The sequence below is a fragment of the Pleurodeles waltl genome, chromosome 1_2 (genome assembly GCF_031143425.1).
Source record: "Pleurodeles waltl isolate 20211129_DDA chromosome 1_2, aPleWal1.hap1.20221129, whole genome shotgun sequence".
NCBI lineage: Eukaryota > Metazoa > Chordata > Amphibia > Caudata > Salamandridae > Pleurodeles > Pleurodeles waltl.
In genome coordinates, this window is record NC_090437.1 from 334,694,029 (window position 1) to 334,720,792 (window position 26,764).

The window sequence follows — 26,764 nt, forward strand, 5'->3', positions numbered from 1 at the left end:
AAGTGCGCCAGGCAGGACACAGGGCAGATATTATACAGCACATCTGGGAAACCATCCACGCAATGAATACATGTTTGAGCCCAGCCCCTCCAGACTTCAACCCTTCTTAAGGTGGGTGAGAGTGACTTGAATCAAATACAACATCTCCCAAGACTGGGCAAAGCAGGACGGTGCAGGACGGCACCACACAAAACAAAGGTTGGATACCACTGAGTGCCAGAAAAAAGACACATGGGCACCATAGGGGCTACTTCCAAGCACATTGACAGCTACAAAGACAGTAAAAAGAAAAACGCTCGATAATGCTGCCTACTCTATCCACCCATTTAACATGCTGTTTGATCCACAGTCTTTTGTTGTCAGGTTGAAGACATGGGATGCCCATTTTGAGAACTACTAAACTGCAACATAAGAAAAGAAACCTGATGACCAAAAGATCAATGTTACTCCACCTGGAAGGAGAAGAGGTGCATAAGATGTTACTTACTCTTCTGAATATGGGCCCAGAAAATGATTATTTTGCAGCACTGGCCACTCAATAAACAATTCAGTACTCAAGCAGACCTGGACAATGAAAGAGTCTTTATTCGACAGGCAAAGCAGGAACGGAATGAGCTGACTGGCACTTTTTTAAGCCTGCTTCAGAGGCCTACCCTACCTAGCACCTGTGAATTCAACAAAACTGATGAAGAGGTTAGAACTCAGATCATTGCCATAAATCTCGGCTCGGGAAGGAAATACTACGGAAAGAAAGCTGAAATGAACTTTCTTGACATATTGACACTTGGGCATGCTCATGAACTTTTAAAATCCCAAGCTGCACAGAGGAAAATCTCCCTAGTGGCGTATCCCATCATAACAAGGCCCATGGAAAAGATGAGTGAGTTCGGGGTGCACAATGCAACAAAAAAAAACACTAAGTACATGGATACAGTGCAGCTCACCACATCAGGATTCGGTTTGCCCGTTGAGAGGAAAAAAACGCTCAGCATGTGAAAAAGTAAATCACTTCACAAAGGTTTGCAAGTCACTCACAGGTAGCGAGAAAAACCAACAAAAGCAAATCAAAACAGCCGGAAACTGGTCAGGTGTCTTTATGCAGAATGTGAGCCAACGGAACTAGAAGAATTGGAAGGAGACACAACATCTGTCCAGGAATTCAAACACCTTATCTCACTAATGGTTGAACCCAAAGGATACAAAAATAGATCACAACTAAAAGATGTCACTATGCAAGGAATCATTGAGACAGATGCAATAGTGTGCATGGTGTCTAGGAGAAACTTTCAGTTGCTCAAGCTCCCCCTGCATTAATATCATGATCCACCAAAATGTATTCATATGAGAAGCTAATTCCCTCTGGAAACAGTAGGTACATTTGTCATAAAAGTCGCCCATAGGTACCAGCACAAAAGTCGCCCATAGGTACCAGCACAAAAGTCGCCCATAAGTGCCAGAGCATCGCTGTCCATTTCTTTGTAACCCTAAAGAAAGGCACGACAAGCAGCCACTACAAAGCGGTAGAGTTGCTCAAACTCACATTTGCTTTTGAAGTTCAAGAACTGGCTATAGAGATAATGTAAAGCAAATATGAGACTTTTGTGGGAATTGAAAGCCTAAAAGAGGAGAGCATAAGACTGCACCTTTACAGTTCCCTACAACCAGTCACACTGTAGCAGAGAAGAATACCATTACCTGTCAGGGGCTGAGTAGATAAAGAACGAGAAAAGATGGAAAAAGTGGGGATGATTGAAAAGGCCAAAGGTATCACCATAGTGATTACACGAAAGCCAAAGCACTCGGCAAAGTTGGAAACTGCATAGACATGCAGATGCGAAACAAAGCCATCAAAAGAGAAAGCTACATTCCACCCACTATTGATGACAACATTACAGAAGTAAATAGATCTAAGTAGTTCTCCAAATCAGAACTGAAATCTGGTTATTACCAGCTCAGGCTGCAAAGTGCATCTCACTACATAGCTACCTTTCAACACACATAGAACTCTGGCAATATAACTTTGGTATTTTCAGGGCTTCCAAAAGCTGACTGGACAAGGGCTGTCCAAACACAACAAAGTGCTCAGTGTCAGTGATAACATCTTGATATATGCTCACACCTTAGAACAGCACAATGAGTTCCTCACAGCACTTCTTGACAGGATCAAGGAAAGCTGGCCTAGCTCTGCAAAAGGACAAGCGTGAGTTTCTCCAGAGAAAGTTAGAGTTCTTCAGGTAATGCGTCATAGCGGAAGGGGTCATGCCAGACCCTAAAAAAGATGTCAGAGGTGTTAAAACCAGTGGCAGCTGGTGAAGTTTTAAAGTAGAGGGGCGTAAGACCAATAAATGAAAAGTGGTGAGTGAGCATAGCAAGCGAGCTGGGCTTTTCTACTCGGGTTTTGGGCGGTTCTGTTCTTGAGAATATTTTATACCTTTGTGCGCAATGGTGCGTTTTTAGACACAATGTTTAAAAATATCCATCTAGTAGCTGAATTGGATTAAGTTAAAGCAAGAAATCTGTCATCAACCCCGTCCGTCCTCCCCAGACCAAATTTTCTGATCCTGTGCAATTGCCTTATTTCATTATACTCTTTTGTCCTTTATCATCACACGGTGTGATCCTAGGCGATTAACTTACTTCACCAAATGCGATGATAGGGACAAAGAGGCACATTGAAATAAAAGAAATCACAGGGCATCTTAAAATACTTCAGGATGGGTTCTGTGCTGAAACCTAATAGACCACAGCACTTCTCCATCTAGCATCGCAACGCAGGCCACATGTAAGATGCACAGGATAAATGACTTGTCTTTCCGTGTTTACTGTTATCGTAATCTGGTTGGTGGGATGAGACCAAAAAAACGGCCCACTTCTATTAAATGCCTCTCAAAATATACAGTATAATGTACTAGACTGAAACGCTTCTCATTTTAAAGAAATGGAGTATTTATCACGCCGAAGCGTTTTATGTTATTGCATTAACGTGCTACGTTGGTAGCCGTAGCAGTGTAATAATTTAAAGCACTAAACTTAAATGCTTCGGTATGTTAAAGAAATACTGCATTTCTTTAATATGCAAAAGTGTTCCGATATAGTACATTACATTGTTACGCTGTCACTGGCATCAGTGTATTGATTTAATTAACTACACTGAAACAATACCGCATGTTAAAAAAAGAAGTTCACCTGTGGGCAGGGTGCATGAATGAGGGGCAGTGCTTGCATCCTGTACTGGATCATGCGCACTACGGCACAGTTAACTGCATCTGACCCCAAAGTCCTGGGCAGGACAGGTCTTAAGCCCAAAGCGGCCGGGCTGCCTTTTTTAAAATCACACTTCTGGGCGTCATAAAGGCGTGGGTCTGAAGACCCACTAAAACGGCAGGTCTGGGCTGGAAACAGGTAATCCTTTATCCTACTTTAAATGCAGCACTCTAAGGCAAGCACATGTGCGCTTGCACATGTGCTTGGTAAACAGTGCCTGGCTGCCTGGCCCTCGCGAGGGTTCGAAAACTACAGCCAGCCTCTGTTGAGTTGCGCATTGTAGTGCCAACTTTAAGACTAATTTTAAAAATAGGACTTTTAAAAATAGAGGTAAAGGTGGCAATATAATACGTTGTGCAATAGTTCAGAAAAAAGCATGGGCGGAGTCCCCACGCTCCAAAAAAGGAGCCTCTAATGGTTAAAACACCATCACCTCCATAGAATGTATCAGGAGTCCAAAGTTTCTAAGCCTTTTCATATAAAACCTGATGTTTACCAAGTACGCCATGGTGAAATTTGCATTACACAGGTGTAATTATAATAAATTTGGGAATTTCCCATTGCTCTTGTTCGGAAAAATTCCTGAAATTATGTCATTACGTCACATTGCATAATTACGTACCGTTCATAGTAATATTGACCATGTTTGTAGTAAAAATGGACCATGAAGTCACGGAAACAATGCAACAGACAGAGCATAAGCAGCTGCTCTTCCAGGTGCTTTTTTTTGTATGAACTTTTTGAGCAGTATGCAATCTCTGGTACAAAGTGGATACTGCACCAAATTCCAGTTTTGCATTTTGCTTAATTATACATAATTCTGTGTCATTTTGCTGATATTTTGCGTAATTATGCAAAGGCAGATTCTGTGAATTATGCCCAGCCCCATTACCAACCTACTATGTGACTTACTCAAGTCTGATTTTTCATTGGAATGGCCCCCAAAACAAGAAGCACCATTGCTAAAACCCAAAGAAGCCTTTACAGCTGTCAATGTTGAAATTCTGTGATCTGCAGAAATCAAATGAACGCTCGGTGGATGTCGGCCCAGCAGGACTTTGAGCCATGGTGCTCCAAAATCGACAGAATGACTAGAGGGTGACATATATGTGTCAAGCACTAACAACAACTAAACAACAGTACTCACAGATTTAAAAGAAGGCAATCCCAACACTGTGGGTTGCAAGCACTTCTATTTGTACCTATATGGAAACCACCTTTGCATTTACACAAGAACAACATCTTTTCCGTTCCTCTGTCTGGAACAGTTCCTGGGCTTGCTTAGTCTAGTTTATGCCCTGTTCCAGCTGTTGCCTGCTTGTTTGCTTGCTGCCTGCACCGCCAGTGCCTGGGTCCTGCCCTACCTGTTCCTGCCAATTCCTAGCCCTTCCCACCCCAGGGCCTACTTAATGTAGGCTGCAGCGCAACCGCACTGAGTAGGCACATGGGCACCCAGTGAGCCACAGCCTGCCTATTCCTCTGTCAGCAACAAACAATACAAAGAACTCTTCACCATTGTTATGAATTCACCCATCTGACAGCCACCGCCAACTCCATCACCCCATCACAAGGATTCCGCAATCAACTCCCTGACTTCTTCCACAGCAAGTGATCTAAAATCTACTGGAACTTCGACCCTGAACCACACCCTACCTCTGACCTCCACCATTAATAGAGTGGACCCCAAGGACCAACAAAGACCAGCGACTATAATGTAATCAATCCACTCGGAGGCCCCCATGGACTCATGTCCCCCACTTCTTCAAGCTAGGGAGACCCAGGATTACCACAACACTCACAACGATCATCAACACTTCCATCACTAATGCCACTTTCCCAGATGCCTGGAAACATGCAGAAGTCACCCGCTCCTCAAGAAACAAATCCATGGTCCCTGAAGTCCTCAGCAACTACCAACCCATCTCCCTGCTTCCCTTCCCAGCCAAAGTCATATAAAAGGCCATTAACTGTCAGCTCTCTCACTACCTTGAACACCACAAACTCCTGGACAGCTCGCAATCAGGTTTCCACGGCAACCACAACACTGAGGCGATCATCAGTGCAGTTTCAGGCAGTAGGAAGACCGTCACCAGGAAGACCGTCACGCAGGCCCTCATCACAAGCAGACTGGACCATGTCCACACACCTGCTACAAAGTTGCAAACCATCCAAAATGCAGCCAGCAGACTTATCCTGAACCTTGCTGACTGCCCGCACATCACACCTCACCTTCGAAACTACACTGGCTCCCCATTCAGAAACACTGCCAGTTCAAGATGCTCACCGATCCCTACAAGGTATTTCACAGCCAGGGTTCACCTACCTCAACCACGGTCTTTACATCTACCATCCAACCAGGAACCTCCTCTCTGCATCACTCATGTTCCCCCATGCCCACTTGTATCAATAGAAGTAAGACAAGAGGTTAGGCTTTCTCTTACCTGGCAGCCAAATCCTGGAATGACCTCCCCCAGCTTGTCAAGACAGCTGTGTCACTTATGGATTTCTGCAAGAGAATGAAACCCTGGTTCATCAACTAATCCTACCTGCAGTTAGCACCTAGTCAGCTCCTGGATGCCCTTAAGGGTGACAAGCTTCGCTCTCTACAATTCCAGGTTACATTAAAACACCACAAGGAACTTGTCCCACTGTCCCAAGTCCAAACTAACACTCAGGATCAATGCTGGGTCCTGCAGCTGCAAGAATACTCTTTTCAACTGGTCTACAAGATAGGACAGGAAAACCATGCAGATTTTTCATCATTCAACTGAGGCCACAAAAGAAGAGCGCGTCAGAACAGTCATAGATAGCTCTGAAACTCGACCTCTAGATCTCCAGGAGTTAGGACATCCAAAGGTTGGGGTTCATGTTAACCCCAAACACCCACCACCAGCAACAGGGGGCCAGCCGGGTGCAGAGGCCAAAGTTGCTATTGGATTTAAAATGGGATCCTATGGATGCTGGGGGGCACTTGGAATCAGATCTGCCAGCAGGTACGTACCCACGTCTTTGAAGGGCAGACCTGGGGGGTTTAGGAGAGCTCCCGGGGGGGGGGTGGGAGGGTAACAGGTCAGCACCAAACACACACCCTCAGCAGCACAGGGGCGGCCGGGTGTAGGATGCAAACGTAGAGTTGGGCTCCCAATGCTTTTCAATAGGGGGACCCTGAGGGTCACAATAATACTGCAGGCTAGGTCTAGGTTCCGGTAAACCACAGGCTGGACAAGGAGGAGGGCTGCCTGCTGAATGTTGCTGGACTGGTGGTCGGATTCCCCAAGGCCATGGGGCTGCAGGTGCAGGGGTATCTTTAGGCATCTGGACTCTGTCTGGTTCTCTTGTGGTCGGGGGGTCTTCTGGATTTAGGCTACAGGCGTCATCATGGTGGACAGGAGGTGTCAACCCAGGATGGACACTAGGTCAGAATCGCCTGGGGCCAGCTCCTGTGGGTTGGACCACCTGGACACAGGCAGTGGGCGTCGGGTGCAGAGTGGGCAGGACTCAGAGACCCAGGGTGGGTCTGGAGTCCTTTGCTGGAGTTTCTTTCTGGACAGGGCAGCTGTCCATGGGAGATCTTGGTCCTCTGGGTTGCAAGCAGTCCTCTTGAGGTTTTTAGAGGTTGCTGGTCCTACAGGTTGCATAGCCTTTTTTGTAGCAGGGCTTCAGAAGCTGGAGACAGGCCTGTAGGTTTGGGGCCGAGTTAGTTGGTGTCTTCAGTCTTCTCTGCTGGGGGTCAGCTTAGCAGTCCTTCTTCTTTCTTCTTGTCAACGTGTTTTTGCAAGGGCCGGTAGAGGCAGGAGTCGCTTTACCGGCCGTGGTTCCACTAATCAAGGCTCCAGAGGCTATTACAGTTCCTACCAGCAGGACTTCAGACCTCAATTCTACCCCCAACGGGGCAGAGGATATCGTTCCAGGTCCACCAGACATTCCAGAACCTCCAACCCAACAGGTAAGCCTCCAAGTCGGTTCTTTCCCGACAGGGGGTCGTATTTTCCATTTTCTATCAAATTGGCAATCAATAACCGCAGATGTTTGGGTGTTAAACACGGTTCTAGGTTACAAAATAGAACTTTATTCCACTCCGGTCCAAACTTTTTTCCAAGCTCCTCCCCAATTTTCCACAGAAATGGTTCATCTAATATCTCTCGAAGTAGACACACTATTGCAGAAACAGGCGATTGCACCCACCCATCTTCATCCATCTGGATTCATCAGTCCTATTTTTCTTGTTCAAAAGAAGAACAAAAAGATGCGTCCAGTCATCAATTTAAAACATTTCAACCGGTTCGATACCGGCGTTTCAAAATGGAGACAATTCTCCATCTCAGAGACATACTTCTTCAGAACGACTGGATGGTCAGACTGGACCTTCAGGATGCTTATTTAGTGGTTCCTGTTCATCCGGAATGCAGAAAATGTCTTCAATTTCAATGGTCGGATCAAACGTGTCACTTTACCTCTCTGCCCTTCGGTCTATCGTCTGCCCCATGGTGCTTTACCAAGCTCATGAAGCCCGTAGTAGCCTTTCTTAGAGCTCAGGGGATAAGATTATTAATTTACCTAGACGATATCCTCATCTTAAGTCAATCACCTCAGAAAATAAGGATAAAAGACTGACGATAAATTGGTTTTGGTACGTCGTACAACCGAAAATAACACTCCCGAAGGGGTGAACTGACGGTTGGAAACATCCAAAGTCTTAACATCTGATAAACGTTTAATAGAAACTAAACATAATAACATTGTCAACTCGGCAGATAAAAGTTTTAATGATAAACTTGAATTATCTGGTAATGAAATCAAATATTTTAAAACAATATTACCATCCCACAATTGATTGTACTTTGGTAGCGGAGGTTTGGAAAATTTTACTCCCTTTAGTAATCGGCATACCATCGGATGTTCGTCTACCGGTTTCCCATGGACATGAATATGGTTGGAAGAAATAGCAGATCTGTAAAGATTGATAGTGCGAAATGCTTTCCCTTTACTGGCTTCTGAGGCAAAAAAATTTACGACAAAAATTACATCTGCTGAAAAGGGATTAATTTGTCCTCCCACACACCAGCAGTCCCATAGAGACCAGGCTGCCTTGTAGGCTTTTTTGGTGCCTGGGGCCCAGGAGTTTGAGATATATTGGGAAGCTTCTGCCGAAATGACAGGGGAAGATTGGGAACCCCTGAGATTTTCCAAGCGGATAGGGTAGGATATTGTTCAGAATAAGTGGATGAGAATGTTGAAGAGGGTCTAGCAGTAGATCCGGGAAGGATGGAATTAACAAGGGAAAATCTATTGACAGTTCCAAAAGTGTGGGGAACCGAATTTGGGATTGCCAAAACGGGACTATGAGAATGAGAGAGGCATGTTGACGTCTGGCATGAGCCAGGACCCTGTTGATCATTATAAAAGGGGGGAAGGCGTAGTTGAGGGAATGAGACCAGTCTTGTGAGAAAGCATCTGATGCTAAGGCTAAGGGATCTGGGCGCCAGCTGTAAAACTGAGGGAGTTGTGTGTTGAGTCGGGATGCAAATAGGTCTATGGAGAACGGGCCCCATAAGGATTGTATGTTGTGAAACACTGAAGGGTGATGTCTCCAATCGCTGGAGTCTCGAAGGTGACGAGAATGCCAATCTGCCACTGTGTTGAGAACTCCTGGAAGGTACTCTGCATGTGCCGAAAGATGGTTTGTGAGGCAAAACTCCCAAAAGCTCTTGGCTAGGTCTGCCAAAGGTTTGGACTTTGTACCCCCAAGATGGTTTATATATCTAACAGCGGAGATATTGTCCATCCTGAGAAGGATTGCACAATGTACTTTGTGTTTTGCCAGGCTTCTGATTGCAAAGGAGCCTGCAAGCATCTCTAAACAATTGATGTGCAATTTGGACTCCTTTTTTTTTTTTTTTTTTTTTTTTTTTTATAATTTTTGTAATGAGGAAGATACTGCCTGATGGACAGAACTTCTAATAAAATTACAGAGTTCATGTCTTATATCTTCCAATTCAGTGGAAGCACCCTGCTCCATTGTGGAAGTGCCAGGTTCCATGGTGTCTAATATTAATAAAAATGTTCTATGTAAATCGAGGAACAGCCAAATTATATCCAATAGAGTTGAAATAAATTTGTTATCATTTTTTAAGGGTAAAAAACTTTGCCAGGAAAAAACAGGGTCCCTTTAAGTAAAAAGGGTAGAGAAAAACCAAAGCTATGGGTGTGGAGGGGTTAATAGTAGATTAAATGTCAAGTTGGAACAACACAACGTTGTTCAGAAGGAGGAATGAATGTTCCAGCGGAGCGCCCTTCAAAACGAAGTCCTCGCCTCAGGAGCAATCCGAATGACGGTTGCAGCCTGAGACAAAGGAATGCCTGGAATGCGGGGCACACGCGCGCGCTAAAATATAAGCAAACGCCGGCGCGTTGAAAAGTTGAAGCGTTGAGCTCATAACAGCGCGAGCGCTGTGTAAGAGCGAACGCTGAATAAAAAACACATGCGGCAACCTGCCGTCAACATAGTATATTTAAACAGTACAATACCATCTAAAATGAACACCATTAAATCAATAAATAACAAAAGGAGCGTGAATAAATGAAAGTGCGACTTATCTTGACTGCAGCAGCAAGAAAAGAGAGCTCAAGGGGCTATTCTTATGGGAGTGGTATTGCTGGAAAGGGGAGAATTTCCCCTTTTCCATTGTACCTCTGGCCAGTGGATCCCTGCTTGTGGATCGCCATCGGAGAGCAATCTCCAAGCTGGGATCCACCCACTGGACACCCACCAGCCACCAAGGAAAGGGGGAGCGGCACCTTGGGCATGGACTTGTGCTCCCCATTAATTATTTTTATATTTAAGTCTTTCTCCCCTCCATGGGGGCAGATGGGACAATAACTCTGAATCTACCCCTGTGTGACCTTAAAGCCCACTAGACAACAGGGAGTATTGATAGCGAGGGTTTGTTGGAAGGCATGGGGGCTGCCCACCATGGGCATGGCCATGCCCGCAGCCCAAGTAAATAAGGCAACAGTCTTTCCGCCCTTTGAGGAGAAGAGGCGGGTAAGTATCCCTGATCTGCCCCCCAGGGAGGCAGAAGGCACCTTATCCTCCAGTGAAAGTTTTCAATCAATCAAACATTTATAGAGCATGGAATATCACCTGTGAGGGTCTCAGGGTGTTTTCCTTTTTTAAATGTAGGGGTCAGGGCTGCCCACTATAGGAATGGTTATGCCCTCCCCCCAACTAAAGGGGGCAATAGTCTTTCTTCCCCCCGAATAGAAGACAGGGGTATATGCACTCGATCTGTCTCCCCAGGGGGAGGCAGAACTCCCGCTTGATGACTGGGTATTTATTTTCTTAAAATGTAGTAGGGGGGCTGTCTGACATGGGCATTGCCATACCCCCGCAAGTAAATTGAGCAACAGTCTTTCTGCCGTCCTCCCCAGATAATTACCCCCTATCTGCCCCTCCCCTTCAGGGGGGCAGAAAGCCCACTTTATTGCAGTATTTTATCTTAATGAAATAATGGAGTGGGTCTTTCCCATCATAACATCAGGCACTACCCTTAACCCTAAAACCTCAACAGTCTATCTGCTCCCCTGCAGACTAGAGCATCCCATCCCAATGGCAAGCAAGAGGGCATTTGATTCTTTTGGGTGTTGATTTTGCATATGGGCCGGAGAGTTAGACTAACTTCCAGTATCATCCCACTTGCAATGGGGAACAACTGCACTTTTTGGGCTTTGGCAGTGTGCCACCTGGAAAAACCTACCAGACTCAGACAGTTCTGAAAACTAGACATTTGGGGGTATGCTTCATGTGCATCTTGCACCATCTTCTTTCCCGCAATTCCCTGCAAACCTCAAACTTTGACTAAAAACACACATTTTCCTCACATTTCTGTGAGGAAAACTTTTGGAATCTGTGTGGAGCTACAAGCTTCCTTCCATACAGCATGTCCCCAAGTCTCCCAATAAAAATGGGACCTCACTTGAGTGAGTGGGCCGAGTGACCTTGACACCAAAGGCCCTAAAGTGCTATGTGGAAAGATCTGCAGTAGGAGTAGCTTCTGGATTTTGGGCCAACCTCGGCTGCCCACACAAGGAAAACTACCAACCACAGACATTTTCGAAAAGTAAACAACTAGGGAATTCCGGGGGTTGTGCCTTGTGTGAATCCCATGAGGTTTTCTTATCCAAAATGCCCTGTAAACCTCAAACTTCGCTTGAAATCATACATTTTCCTTATATTTATGTGATGGAAACTCCCAGAATCCACAGGAATCCACAAAATTCCTCCAACCCAACATTGCCCCACCTGTGCCGATAAAAACACTGTGTCACTTATGTTTTTGGGTCTATTGCCAGCAACAGGAACAGATCAAATGGAAGTCAACAGGACTTCCCACGCAGGGGATCCCATTGACCTTGGTTTGATTTGTTCCTCATTGGTGCCATTTTTATTTAAAAAATACACTTTTATCCAGATCACTTTTTTCTTATTTTTCCCAAAAACTCCAAATTGAGCTATATTTTGGCTATTTTCTCCAACCCCTCCGGGGGAATCCACAAATCCTGGATACCTTTAGAATACCCAGGATGTTGGGAAAAAAAGGACAAAAGTTATAGAGGTCCATGCACAAACTACACCAAATAGCCAAAGAAGGGCTCATCACTATTCAGGGGGTGGGACTGCAGCTAATGGGTTAATACGCCATTTAATTGTTCCTGTGATGTCACTTCTCGTGATCTCATAAGAGACAATGAAGATTGATTTAAAAAAAAATCAGGGGCCTGTTATTGTGGGCAAAGATCATGTGATGTCATCTGCTGCAATGTCATACAGGGCACAAGCATATAATGTATCTTCAGCTCATCCTATAATTGAGGTGAAGTGCTACCACTGACTTCTGGGAAGGTATTGATGACTGTAAACCGAAATAGACACAAGGTTAACTGCAGGTAAAGAGCTATATTTCAGGTCAATAATGTTAGGTAAAGCTAAAGCCCGTGATGCATTCGAGTCCTGGCAGCGACGTGGGACAGAATGATAAAAAAAATAAGTCTGTCCTCGCGCAAGGTGGGTTGCTGCACTCCATTACGGAAACCGAGCGAGGCTATTATGCAGATGTACCTTCTGCAGGCCGATCCGCCACTTCAGAAACAAAGCTGAGAAACCCCGGTGCAATCTTGGAGGGCTGTCAGCACCTTTCACACAGCACGGCTGCCGGGAATAATAAGAGCGGCTTATTCATCTCAGAATATCTGATGAACTGGCAGAAAGGGCCGCATCGCGCCTTCCATGACTGTCATGATTACAATAACAATTGTCCCATTCTGTGCAGGCACACAGAAGCCCGCTACAAAACACAAAGCACTGCTTATATTTGTATAATCGCATTCACTTCAGTGCAGTGCTTAATTTGTAAATAAAAACGTGCTGGTGTCCAAAGCCCTCCTTCTAAACACGCGCCTACTGCAATTAAATCTACGAGCACAGAATACTGAGGCGGCGTAATCCTGAAGCCACCTCGGGCTTCTTCAATCCATTTACACTCACTCCCTGCCCCTCCAGCTCACTCCTGCAGCTTTCCGCTCTCTCCCTTTGTGACGCTTTTTAGTTTTTCCCTTCCTCCGTCTTTCCAATATGTCTCTTTTGCCCACAGCAAATGCTTGAGGCAGAAGAATAAGCCCTGTCCCTCAAAAATAAGTGCCGGTGCTCAGCACCGGAAACAACAAGCACAAATTAAGCACTGCTTCAGTGCGGTAGGGCAATATTGTTTGGTGTATAATTGTTTTTGAACTTTTGAAGTTCAAATGATTGAAATTGCTTCTAATCGTCTTCCAATAAATACTCAATAAGGTTCACCAGATGACAGTAGGATTCGGTGGGAGTACACGGAAGTCAAAAGGTTAAGAACCTCTGCAATAAGGAATTGGGTGTATCCCTGGTCTCCATACGCCTGCAATATCAACCACTCCCCTAGGGTGCATATCTGGGTTTGGCGCTAGCCTGTGCAGGAGTGCACTTACAGTCTTTGCGCCACTCTCAGAGTGCCAGTATTGCACAATCAGCCCTTTTAAGGGTCAGGGCATCTGCAGGGACGACGGGGTGGATGTGCTTCATGCAGTGGTCCATCGCACTGCAGAGTGTCCCGTCTGACACCTGCAGCTGTCATCCTCACAGTGAAAGCTATCCCTCACAGCTTCCCTTGTTCCAATGGTTATCCACTGACAGCGACAATCGGTATCCTTTCAAAGCTTAACAAATCTAGGGGTGGTCACAAAGCATTGATATATTTCCTTGAGAGTTCCAAGGTGGAATCTTTCCTTCACCATTCGCTTTTCTTAAAAATCGCAAGGAGTTGTTTGCATAATTGGCCCTGTGAATTACAAAGACATTTGCAATGCCACTTTGTTGCATGATTTTTGGGGTTTTGTTAGTCACGAAGCCTGCTGCTTTGTGTATCGCAGGCTTCACGAGGGAGTAAAACCTTTGATGTGTTAGGCCAAATGCATCTGGTATTTTCAAATTGCACCAGTTTTTTAAGCTACAAAATGCAAACACGTTTGTGGTGTTGGAGATTTTTTTTGCTGGAAAATTATTAGAACAAGGGATAAGAATTTAATCTCAATAACAGGGATGTCTCCTTCGCAATGGCGAAGGAGTGTCGCCCCCTGGCTAAGCCAGCAGCAGAAAATAACACAATAGTTCACTATCATTTTATTTTTTTGTGCTAGCTCAGCCAGCAGCATGTGATGGGAAGAGCGGGGCTGGGCCACAGGAGTTGAGAGGGGAGGGAGAGGAGGAGAGAGTGCATCTAAGTGTGCATATGTGTTTGGCCAGCTGTCTCAGGCCGGCCAAACTCACATGCGCACTTAGGTTTCTCCAGCCCATCTGTGTTGCACAGCTGGGCTGGAGAAACTGCACAGGCCCCAGGGTTGTGTCTGGGGTGCAGTCCAAGCCGCTCAGACTAATCATGATGCTGTGAATGTTGGGACACCACATCGAGAGAAGAGGATTTTAGTTTTAAACTATGCTTGAAATGGCTACAAGAAAGTTAGGCAAGGCCTAATTGAAGGAGGTGTTTAGAAAGTGCCCTTGTGTGAATTTCATTGTTTCTCTGTGAAACCTCATGCTAACTTAGGTCGTACAGATAACCGTTTTGGTGGGCTGTGCTAGCTTGGAAGGTGCTCCCTGGTACATATGAATCTTAATAGAGAAGCATACTGTTTTGTTACCACTTTTGTACAAATGTTTTCGTACTGCGAGCTTTAATGCCACAAAAAGCATAGCCCAGAAAGGGCACAGTGCTAATATACCGCAAATTGTCAATTGTGATCATTAGTGGAATTTCATTCTCAGCAGAAAAAGTGCTGCAGCTGCCCAGCAGCTGTGTGTGCATCATAGAAAGCCTCGGTTAAGGCATAACAGCTCTTCAAGCCATCAGAAACATTTGTACAAACTTCAAAATAAGTTTTTCCCCTAAAACAAAATGTTGGCAAGCAGGAAAACTGAGAGCTCTCTGCCAGAAAGAAAAGAACAAAACCAAGTTTCAAAATGGCTCAGCATGATTTTGAGGGCATCTTCAGTTCTCTGCAATGTTGTGTTTGATCATCTATCCAAACCCTTCTCCATTCTTCTTAACCAATTCGGATTGGACCCTTTTGTTGTTCCATAAATCACTGATGCGCCTTAACTTTCCATGCTGGTCATGGTGTTGTTTGATCCCTCCCTTGGCCTTTTTTTTTTTAGAAATATGTGGAAGGATCACTCAATCAAGATAAGCATGGAACCCTCCCTTGAATCATTGTAAGTGCTTGCAAATGACCCTTAAGTATCTAGGTCAGTCCTTCTTCCTTCTGATTTCTAACAAATGTTATACATCGATCCCCCTAAATGCAACCTCATTTAGAAAATAGTGTTCAGAAATCCTTACTCCTCAGCACATAATCCTGAGCTAGCACTTGTCTCTGCTGATAAATATTTATTTAGCGCTGTTTGTGTACAGCAAGCCTAGCTGGGAAGAAGCGGAGCGCTGATTTTCTGTCAGTTGTAGAGAGGGTAGTTGCCCAACCCAGTATATCACTGGATTTTAAAATATCATCTAAATTAAAAGTTGAAGCTGCCTTTAAAGGTGAATTGCAGACTTTTGCTCTTGAAAAAAGGTAAACATGGGATTGGGTTCCAACAAAAGTGTTGCTGTGTTCCAGACGGCACAGCTGGTCATCTTCAAAAGATAATAATTATTCAGACTGAGATTTCCTAATGCCTCAGAACCAATTTAAAAGCCTAAAGATCAGAATGACAAATGATGCAGCACCAGTAAAGTTAAATAAACAGAAATATTATTGGTAAGAAATGGATTGCCACACTATCGAAAGAATCAGATCTTTTTCCAGGGCTTCAATTATAGGTTGCAAAGTGTTCCATTGATTTTAAGCATTTTAGGAGAAATACTTACCGCCTAACTGAGTATCATGAGTACTCATGATATTAGGCAGGGAGATCAACATCTATAACAAGAGCCAAGAATGTGGGTGGTCGTAGACCTGCAGTCAACCTTTGATTTAGTTAAGAAGTTTAACCATAACTAGTAGTTTGAATTCCATCCGTCATGTCATTGATCGCCTGTGGACTACCAGTGTTATTGCCACCATATTGTCAATTTGTAAAGGATTGATTGACCAGTTTTTGAGTAGCGCCTGAAAACAACACATTAGAGTTATCTCATTTTAAGGACATTATTATTTTAACCAATAGACATTTTGAATCTCTACACGACAATAGAATCCGATATGTCACCCACAGCATTATTCTGATCCATGAGTTCACAACAGCTTTTAAAGTACCCTGTGCAAATAATGTTAGCAAAGCTTATCTGGTGTTTTTTTGCACGTGATTATGACTTTCGTGGTAAGTACTGTGGACAAACATAAGCAAATAGTTTTTACACCTGTGTTGCCCGAGTTACCCTTGCATGTTGTTTTGCATGTAGAAATAGGTAGTAACTCTTTTCGCAAAATACCGAAGACATTGCAGTTTGCACTCCGCTCCTAATCTAAGTATGTGCTAAAATTAGTGCAAATTCTTTTTGTTGGTTTATTTGCTACTAGTGTGTAACAGTCACTCAGAGGCACCAAGATGCTGGAGAAGAATACATAAGTGGAGGGAAAACAAAGAAAAGGAAGAGGTCAAAAGAAACAGAGGCAGGAATTAACTAGGCAAGTTTTCAACTTTTTAAAAATGGTTAAGTAAGTTTGTCTCGGGTCCAGTGGCAGACCACTCCAAAGTTTGGATCCTAATACTCGAAAGCCTCTAGCTCTGTGGCATCTTACCCCAGAGCAATGGATATTCAAAAGCAAAAGAGGGCTAGACGTGAGGGGCCCGCAAGGGGCATGGGCTGACATCAGGGTGTGTTGGAATTTACACCGTTATCATAGCTCTCAATAACACTGCCAGTGCCTGGGCGGACAGGACAACTGCCCATGCTGGTTTTTCCAGCGGGAAAAAGCCAGCTGGGACACACTGGACATAAGGATTACACTGGTAGTAAAGAGAAACATCCAAATCATTACTTAATTGTGGTCAACCAGCTCTGCTTTTAACATCTTAGGGAGCCACCAGCTTCAATGTAATAACTTGCACTGTTCTCATTAAGTGGCATTGTGGCTGTGTTCATATGTGAATGCCTACTGTGGAGAGGCAGAGAGAGCTGTCACAAGAGTATAGTTCAGATACCGCCATCCGATACTGGTCATCTATGCAAATCTAAAAGGTCTCATTATCTCATGTTTTCTCCTATTTTATTATCTCATGATTTTGATGTACAGCAGGTTAGTAACTGATGTGAAGTTAGTCAGCATGTTGAGAGCAAGCGTGTTTTGTCATTAAAGGCTTTACCAACATTCTATGTAGTGTGGTAGTATATTAGTGACTGTCATACATCTGGCCAGTGTTGGGTTAAATTCTTGGCTGTAGTTTTCTAGGATAGGACACATGAATCTTTTAGGAAGAGCAATGGTTTTGGTAAAGTGTGTCAACATGCATTATTGGTTATTAACTATGTCAGGTGAATTATCTCTTTTTGGATACCTTATTGTGGTATGGGTTTGAACTGGAGTTTTAAGACCTCAAGTTTTTGCCTGGTTAGTTTGAGCTATGTCAGTGAAGCCGTGTTGTATTCATATGAGCCTAGCATTAGAGGTTTGGGAAATGCTACGGTTCAACATATGGTTTTAAATTAGGATACCAATTTGAACAGGTTTGCTTCTTTGCAGTGCTGGATCTATGTTGCTCATGGACAGTTGTGTTTGGATGATTCTTTAATGGTCTTTTTACAGTTTGTCTTGTAATGACGTGAATGCGTGTCTCTGATCAACTCTGATGATCTCCTGACTTTTTAGTTCATTGCTTCTCTTGTCTTAATTTATCTACAAAATAAAACATTCTCCTAACCAGTTGTGAAGGAGAGTTTTGATTTTATTAAAGATAAAGGAGGCTAGTATTATACAGCTTTTTTCTGCTGTTTATTTAAGTGCACTACATTTACCATAGTCCAGCTCCCCTACGCAGGAAATAACAACACAGAAGAAAAACACAAAACACAACAAATAGGGGCAGTCCATAACTCATATCCTCTTTTCTTGATGCTTGAAGTCTATTGTCCTTGGGAGAACTGAAACAGTGTAAAAAATTAACAGAAAATTAAGAAGCAATCATACATCTTCTTTTCCTTGATGAACCTCCTTAAGAAGTGTGCCTACCATCTGATAAGAGTGTTTCGCTCTAAATATATCACCAACTGGTTTATCAGACCATGGTTTGCGTCGTTGGGGTTGGCACAAGTAATAATAAAAAAAATGTTTTACCAACTATTATTAAAAGGTGTCCATATCACTGCGAGGATAATACTTGTCTCCTTTGTCTATCTTAAAATTACGATCCTCTTCAGTAATCTGAAAACTAAATTATGTTCTCCAAGTGGTCTCTCATCAACCTCCGGATGTCCCGCTAATATTGATGATCTGTTCCTAATAATAGTACTATAGGATTTCAGGTCAGCCACCAAGGAGGCTAAAAAATTCAAGCCATCTGTGACATCTGATGAAAGTATCCATACCCCATTCCATAGCCAGCTGTTCCATTTCTCCCAGGTTATTTTTTAGGCCATAAATGTGCCCAGCACCCATGTGGCCCTGATATATCCGGAAGCAGATTCCAAAAATCCTTGCATGTCTGCACACAACCTGAGAGGTTTCATGCCTCAATGGTCAGATTGCCCTCTAGAACAACAGTGTTATGTTGGCCATGATGGCCTCTCAGTACTTGTGGGAAGAGTGGCAGACAAAGTGCACCGTCTGCTGAGAGCCCCAGAAGAGAAGAGTATCAAGGCTGTGACATCCAAAGCAGTGTTATCGAGACCACTTTCTCCAACTGTTTGCAAATCTGAGCCACACCCCTGGGTATCACGATGAAAGGTGGCAAAGCATAGCAAATTCCACGTGGGAAATCCTAAACAAAAACATCTGTCACTAAAGCTTCCCAGATCTGGCCTCCAGCTGAAATAACTTTGTAACTGAGCTGTCACCTGAGATGCAAATAGGTTCATATCAAATGGTCCCCAAATCCTGTTCAGGATCGTCAAAACCTTACCATTCAATTGCCAGTCACTGCTGTTGGTCAGATTCCTTGAGTTCCAGTACGCCACCACACATATGCCTTATCTTTAATCTCTGGAGAGCCATGTAATAAAGAGCTCCCTGAAAGATTGCTTGAGTGGGAGATAAAAGAAGGGCCACTTATCTCATCAAACTCCAGAGAGAACCTTGCTATTGAGCCAACATCATCTTCAGCTCCTGCTTGATTACCTTCAAATTTGAACCTGGAAGTAAGAGAACATCTCTGTGTGAATCTAGTGGAACTGCAGGAAGCCATCCTTTTTGAGAGCTGCATGTCAAACGTCTCGACATTTATGATGAAACCCAATGTTTGAATCAATTCTATTACCACCTGTACTTGCCCCAGCAAGAGGTTGTTTTCTTAACCCATTAATATCATAGAGTCTATGTGTACCAACACCCTCAGCCCCCAAGACCGGGGAGCTGTCCTTAATTGTTTTAACAGCTTGGTGAAACACCCAGGAGTGGCAGAGAGATTAGATAGTAGGGACTTGTACACATACACAAGCACTGCAGATATTTTCTGTGACTGTGAAATATTGGCATAGTTAGAAAAGCATCTTTTAAATTTAAGCACATAATCCAGTTCCCTGGGAGAAGAATATGTTTGAAAACGATACCCATCTCTGTTTTGAAATGTTGATAAAGAACAAATTGGTTGAGATCTTTTAGATTTATCCCCTACAAAAACGTGTTGTCCTTCTTTGGAAACAAAAATATATTACTTACAAACCATCTGGGCTGAACCAAACGGTTCTATTGCCCCTTTCTGGTGGAAATCCTGTACCGTAAGTGAAAATAAATCTACTCCCTCCAGAGAGAGCTCTATCCAAATAGGAAACCTGGTCTGCACTGGTGTGGCATACATTTCTATTGGGAAGCCCCGGACTGTCTGACGAAACCAAGGTTCACTTGAAATTATCTCCTAATTTTGTACACAGAGGGCTAACCTGCCCCCCACTTTCACATGGGGGGAGGAGAGAACTCTTACCTTTAACTCCCCTTCCCCTTAGTTGTCCTCTTTGAGGTCAAGGCATCCTCCCCTTCTTTGTAAGGCTTATCTGTACTGCAGGTGGTTGAAGTAGGGTCTGCAGTAGGTGATACAACCAGCGATGTGACCCCTGTATCCGCCAGCTGTGGGAGAGACCTGACCAAACACCATCATCAGTGAAGAGTGAGCCTTGTCCAGTGAAACAAAAGCTTGTGCCCAACGTCCAATCTCCTTAATGACGTAATTGCCACATATAGATCACTTGTTATTCAGTCCAACCTCAGAACCAACAAGTTTCCACATATTTGAATCTATCCTCAGTTGGAGTCCTTTATGCCATTCATATACAAATCAGCGTTTGCTTTCCCCAAAAAGCATACTTCCCTTATGGCCCTCCTAGAAACTACCTCCGAGTCCAGAGGTTCACATATGTTTTATGCCTGCTTATCCAGGCACCAAATTCTTGCTAACAACCCAAGTTGTCCAACGCTTTGTCCTGGTTCAGTAGCTGGGCTCTATCCACACCCCATCGGAGATCGTTAAGCCCTCTACTTAAAAGGATGAATGTGTTAGCGTCTAAGACTGCGGTTACAGCCGCTCAATCTGTTATAATGACCTCATTTAGACCTAGTGACCCAGCCAGTGGGATCTCTGATGCTGGCCTTGATGTAACCATCCACTGAAGGCGGGGCAACCGCTCAGAGGTATTCGAGTGGTGAAACAACCCTGGGTCAAACATGGCGTTGCCTTCTTTGGCAAAATTACCATTCGTGGCTTGTCAACCGATTTTACTTTCTTAGAGGCATTAGTGGCCTCATCATCTGTGTAATGTGTGTGAACCAAAGCATGAGTTCCTGACATTAGAAAGAAAAAAAAATCTGTGTAATGTGCATCATATAATTCATCAAAGTACTGATCCATCAACTCAGCGTATGGCCTCTTGTTTGGACCGAATGTAACCATATTCTGACCATGCCACTGAGACTTACGTCTTTTTCACAATGCAGAAGGGAACCACCACCATCTATATCATATTCAAACCCATGACGGTATTCAGCATATGCATATTCTACATTATTTTTTTTTGTCCCCAGGAGGCACAGACAAGGTACTTATTATTGCAGTCGCTACTGAATCACCAATATCGGTAGCCACATTTTTAAAAGAGGGGGGTACTACCTACTGTATTAAGTTGGCTACAGAATGATCCACAATATCACCGCTGTTTCTTTTGAATACCTCATCCTCCTGTGTTTCTTTACTTCCGCGCATTTCAGGCACACGCAGTGCTCAGCCTCTGGGCCGCCAGCAGCAGAACCAACCACTTGGCAACCAAACGGGGATTTAAACATACCGCGCTTGCCTCAGCCATATAATCTGAACAAACTTACAAGTAAACAAATGACCAACGTGTGCTACATCCCAGCAAGATAGCGCTTAGGTACCACGTGTAGTTCACTCAAGCAGCAAGGAAAGAGGATGTGGGCTACAGACTGCCACTATTTATTGTATTTCGTGCATTTCCTCCCCATTGAAGCTTCCTCTCCAGGGAAGCAGGCGTGTAGGGAAATGTAGTGTATTTTAAAATTTCTAATGTAAAAAAACTGCAGGAAGAGAGACTGCATACCACGAGCCTCCTGTCTTGCAATAAAGTTAGGTCTGCAGCCACATTTCTCAGCTGAAGCAATGGGCGATGCAATAGTTTCACCTTAACAAATCACGATAAGGGGGGGGGCTCACTGCCATTCAATGTACAGCCCAGAATCTCTCCTGTGACATTGCTACAAAGGTGTATCTAATATTCAATCACAGCAATTACAATCCAAATCTAAAAGCCTATGTCTGACTCTTCTCCTCCGACACAGCGTTTGTCAATGATAAGCTATCTATTAGATGTGCAATATATGACGCTTCTGCACTCTCCATTAATATTCATGAGCCGGATATGTATACACTGTTGTAAAGGGGCCAAGTGGGCTTCACCTAGGCAAACTGCTATCTTTTTTTCCTGACAGGACTAATTTGATTCTACGGGTATACTTTTTGGAATGCTATTAACTAAATATTTGCTTCACCTGACAGAGTTACCCAACAGCAGCCTAATAGCACAGACATCTTTTAGTCAAATCCAGATGCAGCATCTGCGTTTCCTTCTCAGCACAGGAAAATCTTTTGACCACGAATAGGCATCTATTGGTTGTGGAATGTATGGAGCAATAGAGACTCCTTGATAATTAATATTCATGAGTTGGCCTGTGTTTGCACTGTTGCAAAGTGTCTTGGCCATTTCCTATCAATCGATGTTCCGAACCTGCCTTGAGACTCAATTACTCGTACAAATTACTTTTTTTCCTAATTTGCTATGTGCCCCACATCAGTCTGAGAATGGTGATGTAGTGTGTGCCTTACTGATTCTGGGGTTGCTTTGCATAAACAAAAAAGACATAGCCCAGGAGTCTGCCTGTGCCTGCTCTTCTGACTAGTAGACGTCATGGCAGCAGCGACAGACTTGTTGCTGTTATACAAAATCCGGAGCCCTCAGTGTAGCGCGCACTATTTTGTATTAAAGAAAGAAAGGGCCCTTCTGTATTATGTCAAGCATCTGATTCTGGAGGGTGTGCCCCCTTTTGCATGGGTGGGAGAGGGCTACAAGTATATGTGATGGTGTTTTTTATTAATATTGTTTGTGTGTTACCACACCGTGTACCACTGGTTCAGTAATTTCTGATTGTGATGGAACATCAAGTTGTGCAGGACAGGACATCTCCTGAACAGGTGTTCATTTTTTCCACTTTTGTGTTCAGTCCTGTCAACATTTAATCCACTTTGCTTGATTGAATCTGCAAATACTTCCTCTTTCAGCTTTCGATTTGAATTTGTCATGCCACTATACACTTTTTGGGTACCCCACCTCCGCCTCAATTTGCATCCCAAATTGAATTTGCATGTTTCCTCATTAACCTCCTTACAGAACACTGCTCTTAATCTTTCTTCTCTTCTAGCTTAACATCTTTATTCCTCTGCTTATTTCTCTTCCAGTCCTCCAGAAAGTTTTTCCCTATAACATTTTTTGGATCCATCTCATGGATAGCAATATTCTCTTATTTAATGGTCTGGTGGGCTCATCAGGTAAGACAACGAATAGATTGTTTGTTAGTTTATCCGTGACTCTCCTGTCCGTTTTATCCTGTTTACTTTGTGCTTAGTAGTTGTATATGCCACAGTCTCTGCTCTGCGAGTTTGCGGTTAAAGTTTGCGTGGTTGCATCCTCCCATCTATCGGTCCTTTTAGGTACTGCATACAGTTAAAAGCTGAGTTTTAGACACAAATGACGGCGCTCTGTCAAAATATATGCTTCTCAGACTGCTGAGCAAGGCAGCTCATTAACCATGAGGTAAACATCGACAATGGTTCAAGTTAAAAGTTAATACTTTCTGTCCATCCAGCATTTTGCAATGTACACAAATGATTAAAATAAGATTTGGTCCCATTTTGGTTCGGGGGTTAACCTTTCCCTAAAGTCGCTCAGCTTCCTTACGTTTGCAACTCAAAATCATTAATAGGCTATGGATTCTCTGAGTAGTGTCTTGTATGCATTTTCGTGGACTTTTTCTTTCACTGGAGCCTGTTTATTACTAACAGACAGTCGATTTATTTGCAGATTAAGGGCCGCGTAAAACTCAAATACGGATTGCTGTTCAGCAATTGAGTGGAACGATAGTCATTTCCTTTTTTACTGATGCCTGTGAAGCGCTGTCAATCTCAATAGTTCCCAAAATGTTTTAAATAATGCATTAGGGGCGTATAATAACACCAGAACAATATATTCATGTACTGTTCTCATCCTCTATCCATGGTACATTTACTTAACTTTCATTGTCTTTTTCTGTGGCCTGTAGGTAGGCGAGACTGTCGGAATTACAGAGGAGATCATGGGGTTGACTATTTTAGCTGCCGGCACCTCCATCCCAGACCTCATCACCAGTGTTATTGTAGCTCGGAAAGGACTAGGCGACATGGCCGTATCCAGTTCAGTCGGAAGCAACATTTTCGACATTACAGTGGGGTGAGTAGAAACTGAAGAGAGACTCTGGTTGACAGGTCTTTGCCACAAAGCATATGACGCGATCAATGTTCATTTCCTCTGCGAACGAGATGGTGGTCATCTCAGAAGTTTTCTAATTCAAAATTAAACAAACAGAGAGCTTGATTTAGGGTTGGGTTGTAACTAAAAATCCCCATTTGTTGGAGAAAGCTTAATCTTAAGCAGGAGTGTTCTCCGCCATCAGAGAATTATTCAGAAGAGGATTTACCATTTCCACTATTGATTTGAAGATTTTTCATTAAGACCTAACTCTAACTCAGCTCCAGATTGTCTTCGTAGTTTAAATGATTGCATATGGTAAATTCACCAGAACTTTCACCTATGCAATACCATTTTTCGATATCGTTAAGGTTGGATTTTCCATTTATATTACTGGCATTTGCCTGGGAGGTGGAACCATTACAGGCTACTTTTTGTGACTTTACCCCACTCCACTGTAACCAGATAACGACTGATGGCGCTTTGTGTTTATGGGTGCTATTTTCACCATTTTAGTTACTAAAATTACTTCTCTTTTTCTAAATTGGTTTTGGATTTTTGTTGTGTTGTGTTTTCACTTTAATGGTGCTGGAGTACTGCATAAATACTTTACACATTTATTCTAAATGAAAGACTGACTGCTTTTGTGCTATCCTATTAGAGGCGCAAGCACAGGTTTATTTAGTGACTTTTGTGGTTCACACTGGCAAGAATTATGGGCCAGTTGTAAGTAGAAATGTTTTTGCGACTCGCAATTTGCGAGTCGCAAAACCATATGCAGAATGGTGTCCCTGACACCATCTGCGAATCGCAAAGGGGTCGCAAAGACCCACCTCATTAATATTAATGAGGTGGGTCACAATTTGCGACCCCCTTGCGATTCCCTGCACTCACAGGGATGGTGGCCTGCTGGAGACAGCAGACCACCATGTCTGTGACTGCTTTTTTAATAAAGCAGTTTTTTTTTAGTATTGCAGCCCGTTTTCCTTAAAGGAGTTGCAATACACTCGGGAAAATGAAACCATTTGGTTTAATTTTTTCAGAGTAGGCAGTGGTCCATTGGACCACCGCCTGAACGGAAAAAATATTTTTGGTGACATTCACAAAGGGGAAGGGTCCCATGGGGATCCCTTCCCTTTTGCGAATGAGTTAGCACCCACTTCACATGGGTGCTAACTGAGAATTGCTTTGCGACCGCGTTCGAGGTCACGAAGCAATTCTTCATTGCGGTGCGAATCGCAAACAGGAAGGGGAACATCCCTTCCTATTTGAGAGTCGCATTCCCATTTTGCGAGTCGGTACTGACTCGCAAAATGGGAATGTGCATCGCGATGCCTGTTTTGCATGGCGTAAACTGCGAATTTTGCAGTTTGCGACATGCAAAACGGTTCCTACATCTGACCCTATATTTATTATTTGAGTGGGGCCTCTCAACTTAGAAAGAAGCCAAGCGAAAGAAAGAGAGAGAGAGAGAGGAAAAAAAGAAAAAGCTGAAAAAGCGGTGTTGGTTTGAACATTTTTGCCAGGGTTGCATTTGGTTTGTATTCTAACTCTGGATATTACAGTGTGTAATAAATATGCATGAAATATTTTCACTGATGACTTCCATGATGGAAAAGCATAAAAACAGAGATTAAAAAAATGTAGTTATAAAAAATGTGCATCATGAGCATGACATATCAGAGAAGGCGGCACAAATCAATTATGAAAAACATCTACAGAGGCTTTTTTAAAGAAATGTAAATAAACATATAGTTCATGCAAAATCCTGTGCAATATCACATTATAACTATCATTAAATTTCCTAGGCAACCTTCATGTAGGTCCATTAAAACAAAAATACCCTTAATTATATAATTTGATTAGCTAATTATTTTTAAGAGGCAGATATTTCGGCACTAACTGCCCTAAACTTTAGAACACCCTTAACCCTGTCCTCAGATCTGAACCAACTAACTAGTGGTCAGAAAACCTGAGGAAGTGAAGCTAGTTAGTCTTACATTCAGTGGAGCTCTGTTCAGAAAAGAGGATGCAACTGAATACTATCTGTAATGGTTTCTCGCCCATCCGATTGGGCTCTTACTTCCCCTTCTTTCTCTTATTTGTATTATTTTCCTCGTCATCGGAGCTCAGAGGTAACTGCTTTACAAAAACCTTAAATAAACAAACCTTAGCAAAGGCCATCAGACTGATACCACATCTGGCAAGTGGTATAACTTGCCAGATGTGTAAAAATGGCACCCTAGGATTTGTAAGAATGGCATCCCTTGATTGTGCATTGCCAGTTTTTCAGTCACAGTGTGATGATTGTTGTGTTTTATATGGTTTGGTTGTGCATTATCACCATGTAATACAGTCAGAAAACCATCTTGGGTCCAGTCAGGCTCATTTGTAAAACCTCCTGCTCAACCCTAGGTAGCTGTGGCTTCGAGCAGCAAGGATTTAACAGCAGAACTACTGTAAAGGCTTTAGAAGCACCAAGCAATGAAATAAGAATGTCACACAACATGAAAGAAATCTGAAACCAATTTTAAAACATAGATTATATTTTTATGAATTTTGAGACTGCAAGATCCACTGAAAAGTTCTGGAGATATAGATTTTCAAGTAAAACATAAATCTTTGCTTTTTAGTCCAAAGTGTAAACAAACTGGTAACCATCAAGTTTGTAAAGTTTTGAAAAGTTTTAAAGAATTGTGTTTGTCTACTCTCACCTGGATTGGGTTACTGATTCTGACAGGTAGGAGCTGAGGGAGGCC

The 26,764-nt window shown here is 43.3% G+C and overlaps 1 protein-coding gene across 11 annotated transcripts in view; it reads left to right on the plus strand.

The window, feature by feature from the left end:
• Positions 1–26,764, plus strand: part of SLC24A2 (solute carrier family 24 member 2) — a 775,567-nt gene that overhangs the window by 739,001 nt on the left and 9,802 nt on the right. For 8 of the 11 annotated variants that reach the window (XM_069239201.1, XM_069239182.1, XM_069239223.1 and 5 more), the window contains 2 exons: positions 22,961–23,050; positions 23,821–23,987. In XM_069239201.1, coding sequence (XP_069095302.1) covers positions 22,961–23,050; positions 23,821–23,987 — 257 coding nt within the window. The remainder of the gene's footprint in view (positions 1–22,960; positions 23,051–23,820; positions 23,988–26,764) is intronic. The other 3 variants (XM_069239238.1, XM_069239247.1, XM_069239229.1) reach the window with 1 other exon arrangement.